The sequence below is a fragment of the Siphateles boraxobius genome, unplaced genomic scaffold, assembly GCF_051911475.1.
Source record: "Siphateles boraxobius isolate OS27281-9 unplaced genomic scaffold, OSU_SipBor_1 25, whole genome shotgun sequence".
Classification (NCBI taxonomy): Eukaryota; Metazoa; Chordata; class Actinopteri; order Cypriniformes; family Leuciscidae; genus Siphateles; species Siphateles boraxobius.
The window spans coordinates 27239718-27254449 of NW_027508866.1; the positions used below are offsets into that span (position 1 = coordinate 27239718).

The 14732-nt window shown below is 44.3% G+C and overlaps 1 protein-coding gene across 2 annotated transcripts in view; it reads right to left on the minus strand.

The window, feature by feature from the left end:
• Nucleotides 1–14732, minus strand: part of slc12a2 (solute carrier family 12 member 2) — a 121006-nt gene that overhangs the window by 3205 nt on the left and 103069 nt on the right. Inside the window, exons 21-26 of one of the 2 annotated variants that reach the window (XM_077243436.1) lie at nt 14206–14253; nt 13766–13888; nt 3891–4002; nt 3138–3224; nt 2412–2547; nt 302–369 (exon numbers count right to left, since the gene is read on the minus strand). In XM_077243436.1, coding sequence (XP_077099551.1) covers nt 302–369; nt 2412–2547; nt 3138–3224; nt 3891–4002; nt 13766–13888; nt 14206–14253 — 574 coding nt within the window. The remainder of the gene's footprint in view (nt 1–301; nt 370–2411; nt 2548–3137; nt 3225–3890; nt 4003–13765; nt 13889–14205; nt 14254–14732) is intronic. The other variant, XM_077243437.1, reaches the window with a different exon arrangement.

Sequence of the window (14732 nt, forward strand, 5' to 3'; positions counted from 1 at the left end):
ATATAGTTTAATAAGTCAGCCATATTTACAAAGAGGTACATGAAAAGTGAAGCTTTCAGTCCTGGAAAACCCTTGAAAACCACACTGCTTGAATTTGACTTTTTGAAATGTAAGTCCTTGAAGTACTTTAGCACCTTGTACGAACCCTGACACACAGAGTGAAGAACTGTAACTAAACTATGATTCAACTTTAAACCGACTGGTCGAGCATACGTGCTGATATAACAGTCTTTTCAATGCATCACTCCGCCAGTAGGTGACAGCAAGTGAGCATGTTTATAAGTTCAGGTTTGTAACTTACATGACTATGAGGTTGGCTGTGCTGGAGTGCTCCTTCAACAGTTCGTTCAGCCGGATCTGACGGTTACTCTGAGCAAAAACAAATCAATTCACTGTAAGACTGAAGTTACTGTGTCTGTTAACAGCCAATAAAACAAACTTCAAACAAGACCTTCCAAGGAAAAAAAATGCACACCATCATTTTAATCCACGGTCTCAAATTTAGTTTTTTCCTGCTAAAGTGAGTTAAATAGAATAGTCACACAGCACCCATACACCCATACCCTGATCTAAGATGGGTATAGGACCAAGGGAAGTACCCATACATCCCATCTCTAAAACTTGAGTCTGGTAATGTCTTGTCTATCATCATTTGCAGCATCCATTGCTTGTGGGGAACCACAGGGCTCGATTTCAGGTCCTTTTTTCTAAAACATCTCAATTCTCATTACAAAAAAGTGGGGTCTTTGGTTTCTTCATTGAGTCCCATTTATATAGGATTCAGGGGGCCGGTTGCACCAGTAAGTTAACCTAGTTAGACCTAAATAAGCACTAAATTACAACTTACGCACTACTAAATATTTAGAAATTGCACCATTAGACTTAGATGAAGCACAACTCTAGAGAGTTGAATCCTAAAGCTGAATCCTAATCCTAAAGCCCCCTGAATCCTAAAGTTTCACAACTTACGCACTACTAAATATTTAGAAATTGCACCATTAGACTTAGATGAAGCGCAACTATACGTATAAGCTAAATATTTAGGGACTAGGTCATATAAGCACTTTGGTCAACCAAGGTTGTTGTAAATGTGCTTTGTAAAGTTTCAAGTTTAATTTATTTATAGAGAACTTACGGCAGGGCGCTAGGGCTGGGCTAAGGGGGCTTAAGCCCCGAATGGTTTTAGTAAAGCCCGAATATTTTGTTACCTTTCATTCACTTTTGTTTTTCTGATGAATTGTTTTGCTCTATGAGAAAAAGATCACAGCTGCCGCGATTACCTAATCATGAAAACTGCATATTACAGTGTAATTTATATTTTTCCCTTTGCATTAAAAGTACTTTGGCTCAATGCTGCAAAAACACGTAACTTATCACTGATAAGCCGTTGCGTTCAACAGACATGTCTGAGGCGTTTAAATGAGTCGGTGACCTCGCGCAAAATCTTCAGCACAGCGAGTTCTACACTTTCACAAACCTGTTATTATTATTGGCTATAAACTGCAGTGAATCTCTTATTTCTTAAATGTATTTGATCTTCTTGATGCTGCTCTGATGCACTTCATTACGCACCGCTCTGTGTTAGGATGACGGTTAGTTCAGCGGTCTAGCTCTTCAATGTCAGAATGATTAAAGAAGGCGCGGCTTACCGTTCACAGAAGGGTGTTAACAATGAACGAATGCCTGGTAAAATGCAAGTAGATAAACATTTCTATTGTAAAATAGTTGTCAAATATGAAATGTTCAACAACTGACAGTATCCGGTGACACAAATTACTCAACTAATTTTTTTTTTTATTATTACATTTTACCTTTTTGAATGGAAAATATGCCATTTCCTTGATTCATGTAGAGTAAATTAAGTATGCATACATTCAAACTATTTGCAAATAATATTTAATTTTTATTTCACATACAATAAGCCTTTCCTTAATTATAAAAGCGATTTAAGGGAATAAATTCCTTTAGCCCAAACTAAAATTGGGTATTTTTATGTAAAGCCCCTAATATTCACTGACCTTAGAACCGCCCCTGGAGCTTTCGACTAGCTACATTGTGCTGTAAGAACAAATGAGTTACATTTGTGACCTTTGTTCAAAATCTCACTTCTCTAATGTCTTCAAATAACCTGTTCTGATAAGAGATATGTTTTGGCACAAATTATCCAAGAGCAGCATTTCCTAACAACACCAAGTGCCTCACAATCCTTGACTTTTCATGGCATGTTTTAATAAAAAAAAACATCAACACTAACATTTAAAGGGGTCACAAGCATGACACAGAACAATTCCCTAACAAACCAGGTGATGTGGGTTTTTTGCTTACAACTATGCACATGCTGTCACTACGTTTCTCCCCATTTCTGCTTTGATGGCTTATCTAGTTTGCTGTGGTTAAATGTGTGTTGAAACCTTGGCTTTGTAGAGCTCCAGCTCGTTGTCTGTGATTCTCCAGGGCTCTTCACTCTTCATCTTCTCAGCAGCGTCCTGCTCCATGTCGTCTTCTCTCAATTTATACGGCTCGATCATCTCAGCAAACTCGGTCAAACTGAATGGTAAACACACACAGTTGGCATTGTGAGAGCTGAAGTGAAACATTCACATGTTCTCAGGAATCAGATAACCGGGATGATAGGAATCTTGAGGCACGTCATGTAATTGTTTGACAACAATTATGAAATCAGGTTGTTTTTTTAAACTATGATCCGGACAGACAGGATATACTCTGCATACACTGGTTCAAGCATCAGTTTATATGCCTTTTCTGAAGTTTATGGAAGTTTTGATACTTGCTTGAGGGTTTTATTGAGTGTGATTGGCAAAACATGCCATAGTTTAATTTTTGTAGGTGGTGTAAACAGAGTATATTCAGATTGTTCATGGATTGATTGAGAATCATTAAAAAAAAGAAAGAAAAAAATACATTGCTGAATGGAATTTCTCTTGCTTCTCTTGCTCTTCAGCTGTTAAAATATCAACAAGACCCAAATACAAAACCAGCACCCAAATGCATTCATAATTACAAATTACATTTAACACAAAACTGCTTCACTGTTACTCGTTTTCTTTTTGTGTGTGAGGAATATTCCAGTAGAGCTCATGTAATGCGATGTCTTCTGTGAAGTGTGTAGATCTTACCCCTCTGACTTGGGCTTTGTGTTGACGTCACCCAGGACAGTGATGTCAGAGAAATCGATCCTGAATTTGCTGAGCAATGTGGCCATGCTAAGGAAAGAGCAACAAAGTCTCATCACATATTTATCAGGCAATCATAAATAATGCATGCAATATTGCCACAGCTTCCTTGCAGCTCAGACAGTTCTTCAAAACTCCTGAAAGGTTACATGCAGAAGGAAGCGAGGACCGCTTTCATAACGCTTTCTGATTCTGCTTTTACTGGTGATGAAGACTGCAATTTGTCAGATTTCGACAGATCCATGGACATGAATCCACACATGTGCAGTTGAACATGTGAAAGACCTCGCACAGTTTCTATGAAGACCTTACCGCTGGAACACGGCTAATTATAGCTAACAAAAGGCACTGGCAGCAGCTGCAGAGGACAATGGGGAACATTTCTCTCTCTCACACACACTAACACATACACACAGCGAGTGCCACAGAGAGAGCGCTTTATGTAAAAAGAAACCGCATACTAATGTGATTCATGGTCCAGCTCTCGCTCATCTGTGTGATCTCAACTCGACAGGACTAGACCTGACATCTGTGAGATGAAGTCAAATATCAAAGAAAAGCATTTTCTTATAGTTAATTTGTGTCATGCATGTTGACGGTGTTCTTCTATAGAAAAAGAAAAAGAAAAGCATGTTCTTCTCAGTTCTGATTCTGATAATGAGGCTACATGTGTATATGTATTATTGATGTACACACGCTCTGCGGTCGTGGTCGATCCTGTTGATCTTTCCACCGATGAACACGCGGATCTTACAGTCCTTCCACTTCTTCTTATTGGCGATGAGGTAGGGAATCAGCAGAGTCAGACCTGACAGATGAGGACACACTTTAAACATGATCTAGCAGGAGAGGAAGTACTACAGATGCATTAGTATATGGCATCATAACGTGTAAATCTTGTTAAATCTGTTAATACACAAAGATAAACTTCACAGAAATGTAATAATGAGGGTCAGTATGAGAGAGCATCAGTCAGCCTGTGTTTCCAGCAGCTTCAAGCCCTCGAGTGAGGACACGTACACATCTGAAGTGCTCAAGCCTCCTGACGCAGGACACACAGCTTCTCATGTCTTAGTTAGTTACAGTAACTTCAGTCAGAAACAGAGATTTGCTGTCCTGTCTCATGCCTTTAAACCGTTTCACAGGTGCATCTGCAAATATGGTTTATGGTTCATTGATCAAGCATGAAAAACATTGTTTAAAAACATTGTTTGGTACATGCACTTTTACAAGTTGATTGTACTGAAATGTGTGTTGGCAGTGCCTGTACACAACCATCATATAATGATAAAAATCCATCCAGTGATTTTGTTTTAATCTCCTTATATGTTTTCCCCTGCCTCAAATTGAGCCGTTCGACCGTGTGACGTCACAAGGTCGGACGCCCCTCCCACGATTGTTGATTGACAGCAGCGTTTCAACACAGACCCGCCTCGCTCGTGAGCGAGCTGTCAATCATAGTCCGCACAGCCCGGTGTCATGCCGAAAAGTACGCTGGAGCACTGTCTATGAGCAGAATGGACTCTAAGCGAAGTGGTGTTCTATTCTTGGGTACAATAAGGAACACAGCAGTCATTTTAATGTTCCTAAATCCGAACCGCTGAAGACGCAGTGGCTGAGTTCGTTTTCGAAGGGAATATTCCCCACGATCAACGTAAATGCTTTTATGTTTGCACGAATCATTTCACACACCAGACTGCTTTATAAACGAGGAAGGTCAGTATAAAGCTGGTTTTGCTAGGAAGCTGCTCCTGAAAAAAGGATCGGTACCAACCAACTATTCGTGTTCCTGCTGCACCTCCAGAAGAACTGAAGTGAGTGTAACGTTTTATTAACCTTTATATTAATATTTATATTAACTTTGCAAATCGCTAGCTTCACGATGAATGCGGCTACAGTTTACACTCAGGGTACATTACGGCATGTTATCTATGTACGACGTTCTCAATATAATTCATAATCCCACGTTATAATGATCAACGCGTTATGGTTATTGTGTTATTGTGTTACTAACGGTGTACGCACAGAACAGAGGGGCCATACACTTAAACGGCGTGCTGACAATAGAGCTGTTCCCTTTCGAAGGGAACTCAACAATACGTCATCAACGCTATGGGGAACGCCTCAGGCGTGACAGGTGTCTGAAATCCCTATCAAATCACGTCAATCACATTGACCGGCGACAGCCCGTGAAACATTAGAGTAATGATTAAAGTGCGACCTGGCATGTATATAAGGGCGCCTTGCAACATGACAAATCATCTCATCGTCTTCAGGGACTGTTAGTTTGAAACGCTATATTCAAGTGTACAGAAAGGTAAGAGAAAGATGAAACGCACAGCTAAGGCAGATTGTTTTCGGAAGTGTGCCGACCCGTGTCCGAGGTTTCTGACACCGCCCAACACACACGAGCTGTGCGTTTTTTGCTTGGGGGAAGAGCACGCACGGGAGGTTCTCGAGGGAGCCCTCCGTGCGAACTGCGACCGTTTTTCTCTTAAAACGCTCCGCTCTCGTCTGGCCCTCTTCTCGAGTGAAGGGGGTTCAGTGTCTGGACCTCATGGTGCGGGTCCCGCTCGTGCCGAGGCCGAGCGGCGACTTACATCATGGGGCTCCCAGATGGAGCTCGTCGATCGCCTCGAGAGGGCTGTAAACCTCTCAGATGATTCGACGGCTGACGAGGGCGAACTGCAGGTCGATGGGGAAGATTATTCACCGACTGTACCTGCAGTTGATGCTCTTCAGGACGCGCAGGAGATGGCAGAGGAGGTTTATGATCAGGTAGATTCTGAACCTCCTCAGCCATCCTGCTCCTTGTATGCAGAGCTGGTGGATGTGATGAAGCACGCTGCCGACAGGCTGCAGCTGCCTTTGCAGTGCGCTAGAGGAGAGACCGCTCGCGGTAGGCTCGACGATCGGTTTCTCCCCGGTCATACACCACCAGCTCAGGTGAGCCTTCCATTCCTTCCTGATCTTCATATGGAGATCGAGAGGGCATGGAAGAACCCATACTCTGCCCGTATCCACCGACATCAGCGGGCCAGTTTCGCTGATGTTGAGGGGATCGGAGAGCATGTGTACGTGTCAATGCCGCCCATTGACGAGACGTTCGCAAACTATCTCGTGTCTGGGCGGGCAGCGTCACTGAAAGCTCCAACCCTGCCATCCAAACCGCTGAAAACAACGGCTCGTTTGAATGGCAGAGCATACACGGCAGCAGGTACAGGCGTACCAGGCCGACCTGCTGGGGGATCTCGACCAGGGGGCAGGGATGTCCCTTGAGGCGGTGGCTGAGCTGCGCCACACCACAGATCTGGCTCTCCGGGCTACCAAGCAAACCGCTGCCGCGATCGGACGGTCGATGGCGGCAATGGTGGCCACGGAGAGGCATCTGTGGTTAAATCTAGCCGACATCGGGTAGAAAGAAAAAGCCTTTCTCCTCGATTCGCCGGTTTCGCCTTCCGAACTCTTCGACACCCCCGTAGAGGCGGTGGTGGGGAAGTTCAGGGAGGCGAAGGCACGCTCAGCAGCATTCAAAACTTGTATACCGCTGAGATCTGGCCCGGCCCTTCACGGTCTGAGGACCAAAGGCAGGGCCAACGAGCCAGTGTCGCCTCTCGTGCGCCCCCTCTCTCAAGGAGCAGGGTAGAGTAGTTGTACTTAGGGTAGTACTTAGGGTAGAGTAGTTGGTCTCTCTCTTTTAGAAGTTTTTACTTAGAGTATTGACTGACGCTAGTGCTTCAGTTAGATCTTATGTCCCGCCCACGGGGCCGTTCTGACTTCTCTGAGTGTTTCGCCCCTTGAGCTCTGTTTGGGTTTTCAGTAGGCTGAGCGATTTTGCAGCCCTTTGTATGGAATAATACAGACTATATTCTTTAGTGGCTGTGGCTCCTCCGAGCCCTCAGATAGATCTATGCTTGCAGGCTGGCCCTCACCAGGGCCGCCTCTGTAGCTGGCATAGGCTGTACCTGGGATATTGAGGCGATCTGCTTAGTTTAGCATTTCTTCCTCTGACTCTTCACTTTGTGAATGTATGTTTCTTTATTCCTGTATAACAGCCTCCTCCCATGGGAGTCGTTAGGCCATGGCCCGCCCCTTCTCTGCATTCTGGGGCGACTAGAGTAATGCAGCTTGGTGCAGAGGTTGGTTTATAAGGACGTGGTAGGCCTCAATCAGGCCTCCGTGGTATTTCTGTCTTTTTTGAGCAGGGTTAGGTTGTCTTTCGCTTCACTAAGTAAACGGGGTTTGTCTGCCCGACCCTGCCGTGCAGAACTGGCATACGGATTAGGCCGCCAGTATAGGCTTTACTTACCTCGCTGAGTTGTAGGTGGTGGCTTTTAGGTCAAACCCCACTCCCCTAGGTTGGGCACAGATACATTTCTGTCACCCCTAGAGCCGCTGGCAGGCCCGCACCCTGGTAACCTCAGGGTGAAGAGTGAGTATTCCCCTGTGATACAGGGTAGGTCCGAGCACTTCACTACCAGTTCTGTATTTTCCTACCTCGCACCACTATGACTCGGGTCGAGTATGAAGTAAGCCTTCACTTCTTTTGTCGAAGTACACTCCCCTGAAGCCAGAGCATTGCCCTGAGCTGACGCCCATGCACAAATGGTAGGCCCCTGACTAACTGGGGCCTCCGTTTAGGCAGAGTGGCGTATGCTTGTACTCCCCTTGTTTTGAGGGTGCTAGCTTTCTTGCAGAGTACACTGCCATGGGCGATGTGGTTAGGCACCTGGATGCTGTAGGCGCTGTGTGAACAGCTTATCTGCCAATGAAGGCTGCGCCATTGAGTAGTAGGCCTTAGCAGGCCTCCTTGATTGGGCAGCCCCCAAGAGGGCGCTGTAGGCCAGCTCACTTTACGTGGTTGGCCTTAGTGTTCGGGCAGTTGACTCACTGATGGGTAGTAGGCCTTAAACAGGCCTCCTCGGAGGTGAGTCCCAACATTGTGGGACATACCTATAGTGCTACTGGAAGCCCAATAGTAAATTATGCTTGTGTAGTATGGTTCCCAACAGTGTATGTTAGCAGAATATGACTTGCTATCAGCTAATAGGCCCGACCAGGCCTCCCTGCTAGGTGAGTCCCCAACTGGCTGGCCTTAGCAGACCACCTTGCACTGTCACCGGACTCAGGGCTCATAGCTACCAGTGGTTATCAGGTAGTAGGCCACTCAGGCCTCCCTGAAGGTGAGCTCCCCACATACTGTGGTTACCAGGTAGTAGGCCTCACCAGGCCTCCCTGAAGGTGAGCTCCCCACATACTGTGGTTTCCAGGTAGTAGCCCTGACCAGGCCTCCCTGAAGGTGAGTTCTCCACATACTGTGGTTATCAGGTTGTGGGCCTCACCCGGGCGCCCTGAAGGTGAATTTCCACTTACGTTTGCTATCAGGTAGTAGCCCTCTCTGGGCCTCCCTGAATGTGAGCTCCCAAATGTTGTGGCTGTCAGGTAGTAGGCCTCTCTGGGCCTCCCTGGATGTGAGCTCCCAAATGTTGTAGCTGTCAGGTAGTAGGCCTCACTGAAGGTGAGTTCCCACATGCTGTGATATCAGGTAGTAGGCTCCTCCAGGCCTCCTTGAATGAGAACTGTCAGGTAGTAGGCCTCACCAGGCCTCCCTGAGGGTGAGTTTCCCACATGCTGTGGTGATCAGGGTTTAGGCCCTACTGGGTCTCCCTGAATGGAACGCTCAGGTAGTAGGCCTCACCAGGCCTCCTTGAAGGTGAGTTCCCACAGATTGTGGTGATCAGGTAGTAGGCTTCACCAGGCCTCCCTGAGATTGAGTTCCCCACATACTGTGGTTTTCAGGTTGTAGGCCTCTCCAGGCCTCCCTGTGAATGGTTCCCTATGGTGCTGGGTTTATGAAGCTAGTGGCCTCTTGCTACCTGTTTCAGCTAGCCTTAATAGGCAGTTGCTGAAGGCGAGCTTGCGCCCTTGCTCGCTAAAGTGTTCATTCTCTGCTATTGGTTCCCTCCCGGAACCTTTCCTGTCTACAGCCTGGTTTGCCTATCAGGCAGACCTTGTGCTCCCCTCACCGAGGCTCTCTATGAGCATGCGGCTTCCTGAGTCTGGTCAGACGGTTGTAGGCCTCTCGTGAGGCCTCCCAGTTAGATCAGCCCTTAGGCCTTCACAGGCCTTCTCAGTGTTTTGAAACACAGACACTGGGTTGATCCGTGGATCGAGTAGAGAAACTCCCCTCGCTAGCAAGGGTTGGAAAGCACTATGCTGAGTCATACTCTCCGGGATATCCCGTCTCTGAGATCCGGGCCGAGTGGTTCACTGCCAGCTTCGCAGTCCCTCGGGTTGGATGCCTTACTTAAGGCATTTGTCTAGAGGCTCTGTCTTCAGACAGACAGGATTTGGCCAGACTAAGTGTCTATGTACTGACGCCAGGTCAGGCCGTCCTGGTGGCATTTCGGGGTGAGTACGTTCCCCTGAACAGTGACTGGCTGGGGTTCCTTTGGGTTCCCTAGCCACATTCCCTAGAAGGGACCCCTTTTAATTGGAAGTTGTGGTTCCAGGCCCGGAGCCGGCCCAGGTAGACCCTTCATTTAACCATGTTTATGAGGGTTTTTCTGTGAGGCTGTAGCTTGGGCTATGACCGTAGGGAAATGCTGTCACTGACAGCCCAGTGTGACCTGAGGGTGAGTGGTTCTAGCGTTCCATTTGAAGTTGCTGGTTCTGACAGTTGTCACTGCCATTGGGCATGCACTCCCCTCAGCATGGCGGAGTGGGTATTTCGTTCCCCACAGCGTCAATGACGTATTGTTGAGTTCCCTTTGAAAGGGAACTTCTCAGGTTACGAATGTAACCTATGCTCCCTGAGAACAGGGAACGAGACAATACGTCTCCCTGCCATGCCTCGGGGCTTGCCTACCGTACAGTCCCTTCAGACGATAAGGTGATTTGTCATGTTGCAAGCCGCCCTTATATACTTCCAGGTTGGACGTTAATCATTACTCTAATGATTCACGGGCTGTCGCCGGTCAATGTGATTGATGTGATTTGATAGTGATTTCAGACACCTGTGACGCCTGAGGCGTTCCCCATAACGTCGATGACGTATAGTCTCGTTCCCTGTTCTCAGGGAACATAGGTTACAGTCGTAACCTGAGACGTTTTTGACCAGGTAAAATAAGTGTTTTCTTACAATACTAATGAGAATTTTTTATTAAAGTATATTACAAACTTTTAATTTAGACCCTAAAGAATCATATTAGCTTGTACAAAAATGGCATTATATGACCCCTTTGCTTGTACAAAAATGGCATTATATGACCCCTTTAAAAAAATGATCTTTAATTTTTTTAACACTTTTCTTTAAAACACTTTTACTGCTGCCTTTCACACACACATCTGAACTCGTGTCAAACCTGTAAGTGTGTGTGTGTCATGGCAGCAGTAAAGTGGCACTGCAGCATTTCAAGAATGCGTCTGTGCAATGACTGCGTGTGTTAAATCAACACCACATGACCTTTACAGAACTAAAGTGGCTCTAAATGGTTAAATAGGATAGGCAAGATGTGATAATACAGTATGTGTCATACAGATTTGCCTTGTAAAACAGGAAGCCCTGTCTGGCCCGTGTCATCTCTAGACTACACGACTGAAGCAATGCTCTTTGAGCTGATGTGTTAAAGAGCTCAAGCCATCGCTTCACTGGCCACCAGAAGCTCCTCACATCGAGAAAGAGCGTGAAAATACAGAATGTCACTACAAAATGTCACTAGATAGCACAAAGGTTATTTATCAAGTCTTGTCAGTTTGAATCATCACATGACTTGAGTTCTTTCACTAGCAGTCTAAAGACACACCCCCGAAGCGCACACACAGAGAGCTGCCTGTCACTGAAGTACTGAAGAGAACTCTTTAACACGCATTTTTGTGTGTATTTTCCAGTTTACGCAATATCATTAACAGGGTTTGAAATTAACACACGCCAACCCACCAAACGCAGGTGAAAATCAACTGTGGCGGATCAAGTCAAGGCAAATCAACACTGTCAAATCACTAGCCAATTTGGCGTGTTACTTATTATGTTCACTCACTTTGCTGGGGAAGTTGTTGTAAGCCAAATCTGCGCAGATGTAGCACAAAACTCTACGCTGTATTTAATATATCATGATGACTCATGAGTTTTGTGCAGAATCTGCTCATATCTGGCTTACTTGAACATATACGTCGTTACACAACAAATAATGGCGTGCTTGTTCATTTGCATTGAAGCAATAGAGATATGGGATAAAATTCCCGCCAAATATATAGCGGTCACGTATCAAAAAATAATAAGCGTCAATCAAAATTTTAAAAACACATGTGAAAATATAACGCAAAAAAAATTAAAAAACAAACAATGCAAAAGTTAACCAGAATCTCAAACAACACGGTCACGGAAATAAAAATAATAAGCGTGAATCAAACATGTAAACAAATTTAAAATGATATTGCTCAAAACTGAAACATGAATTCAAAATTATCTGAATCGCATACAATCATGTTTTCTGTTCTTATTTTCATTTTTTGTATGCCTGTGCTCTTTTCTCCTTTGCTCTCGTTTCCACATTCTGCGCTTGCGTTTCCAAAATTTGCCGTTAGAGTTTCAAGTAAATCAGGGGCGGGTCTTAGCATCACCACTGGTCCACTGGCTAGAGGATGAGCTGTCAATCTAGAACTAATCAATCGAAGAGGGAAGTTGACGTCACTCCAATGCGACTCATGGATGCTGTGGCTAATTCATACAGGTGTGAATATGGATCATCAGCATCAGCTGGCAAATGCCGGACAATCTCAGGTAATTGAACACGAATATATTGTTACAGGGTGATGGATACAGGTATTATGTGTGTTATGAATGCTCTCTGCGAGTTAAAAAAATTGAACATGAATTCATGTTTCAGTTTTGAGTGTGTTTTTAAAATGTTGACTGACGCTTATTTTTTGACACGTGACCGCTATATATTTGGCGGGAATTTGATCCCATACAGCGAAGATTAAAAATCTTGGTTGACAGAAAAAAAAGTTATTTTCCAACATCCAACATTTTTTTTATGAAAAAAAAAATATATATATATTTTGATGTTTTTAGTACTGTATTGATCTGTTCACTTAAAAAACATTTTTGATGAAAAGAATGAGGATGAAAAGAATGAGGATGAAAAGAATGAGGATCAAAGAGGAAGGGAGGAGATGCTGGATGACAGGATTTAGTTTGAATAAGAAATGAATGTATGCTGTGAAATCAAATAAGCTGTGACGTAGTGGTTTATTTATTTCTTTTCTTCAATTTTTTTTTGGCTAGTAGTAGTTCTGAATGGCTAGTAACTTTATTTAGAAGCCAAATTGGCTGGTGAGTGAAAAAGTTAATTTCAAACCCTGATCATTAACATGAAACTCGTCTCATATGAATTTTGGTCGTGTTTTTTTCGGCTTCTCTTGCATTGTTGTGAATAGTATTGCTGTAAACTAATGTCTCTTTGCTGTATTCAGCAGGGGATTTTTTTATTTCAACATAACGGCAGCTTTTAATTACAAGTCTGTAATATGCGATTGCAGTCTGTTCCTAATTACAAGTCTGTAATATGCGATTGCAGTCTGTTCCTAATGTCATGGAAACAGCAGTCAAAAACATTAACTCTTTTTCTTTCTTTTTTGTGGTTGAGCCAGTAAAAATCTTGGCAGGACAAGTGAAGATCTGTGATATTATATATAATAAGTCTCTCTTGATCTCTCTTATTCCCAGTGGGAACTGGCAGCTCTGGAGATATTCCAGACAGAAGGCTTTCCCAGGTTTACTCAGCGAGAACATTAACTTTCGCTTACAAAAAGAGGACACTTTGCCTTTGCCTGCAGCCGTAGCGGTTTATGATCCAGGTAAACGACTGTCACAATATCTCTCTGCATCTCAGACTACACACAACATAGATACTTTATCCATGCTGTATATTGCCTTCTTTTTCCATTTGCTTTCCCAAACTATTTTGAAGAATTTAAATGAATAATTCCCATATAAAACCCAATCGAATTGTGACCAAATATCAGATTTCACAATGCATCGCAATTCACCCTTCACAGGGAGTTTGATTGACAGGCGATCTGACCAATCATAATCCGCCATCCGCAGAATCCGCCATTTTGTCTGAAAAAGCAGTCAGGAGAGTTAGTAGATTAACTTGAGGATTTTAACTTGATAAACGGTGTGTACAGATGTCTTTCCATGGTTGAAACATTCCTTCTGATATTGATTCATGTTTATTTGGAAGAGATGACCGGTTCACGAGCAGCTTTAACTGAGGCTCTAGCGATCTGTCACGACACATTAAAGAGCCACAAAACAGTATTTATTGTTTAAATTTCTTTAAAAAATTACCAATTTTGAAAGTTGAGACTTTGTTTCATATCAAAAGTAAGCTGGTCTGTCCTGTCTGTCAGCGTGTTGTCAGTGTCATCTCCACTCCGCGATGTATTTTTGAACATGGTGTGTGGCGTGAGCGCGGCGTGGCTTGTCGGACATAGCAACAGTAACCAAAGGGGCAGGTCTTTGTGAACGGTCAATTGTAAGTTTGCAAATGTTTTACACTCACCCCCATCATCAAAGAGCCACCACACGTCGACCGTCCCCTTGCCCTGCTTCTGCTGGAACTGCTGACTGGCGTCCAACAGCTGCTGGTCCGCTACATTCAGAGGAAGCGTCGGGCTCCGTTTATCTAGAGTCACAAACACACACGATCACACTCCAGATCAGGACACACACAGATAATAAGAATAATCCATAAGCAGATAGAAGAAAAGAAAGAGACTGAAGCAGACTCTTCAGTGGGAAAGACAAGCAACCCTGCAGGAAGACACAGAGAATTAGAATGTGACAGGAAGTGACATCATTGGCGCTAAAACACATCTAGATCAGGTCAGAGGTCACACCAGCAGAAAACACTCAAAACGGCGATTCCTAAAATGTTGCAGAGAAAAGGTGCATGCAGGAGTGAGACAGAATGAGCAGAGAGTGAGAATGAGAGAAACATGCCTTTCCTCAACAGCGGCCGAGTGTGAGCTTTGCCATCATCATCCTCATCTGGATAAAAACATGAGAGGGTTAAAGTCTGCTAATTCTGCGATGGGAAACATGTACGTCAGTCAAACAGAGACATGTGTTCTGCTGCAGTTCAGGAGCTCCATCATTCACACACTGATGACGCCAAACACTCATCCACATAAGCTGTTTTGCAGGTCTGTGGTGCCTATTAATGATGATTATGTGAATTATGATCAAGCTGCTGCTCGCGAGCCCACGCTGGTATGAGCTTCACAGTGGACTATTACCCAGAAGTCTACCCGGCATTACACAGTGTGGACTAAGGGAGGAGCACAAAATAAAAAAATATTACAGATTTCATAGGGCAATAATAGAGGGTCATATGTGCTGTTCCTGCACCCAGAACACAGACAGTGCAGTGTTATCTAACAATTAATTTTTTTAACCCCCTGGGGTTGGCTATCGCTTTTGTTCTTATCAAATAACTCTGTCGATTTTTGTCATACAGGCAAGTGTTA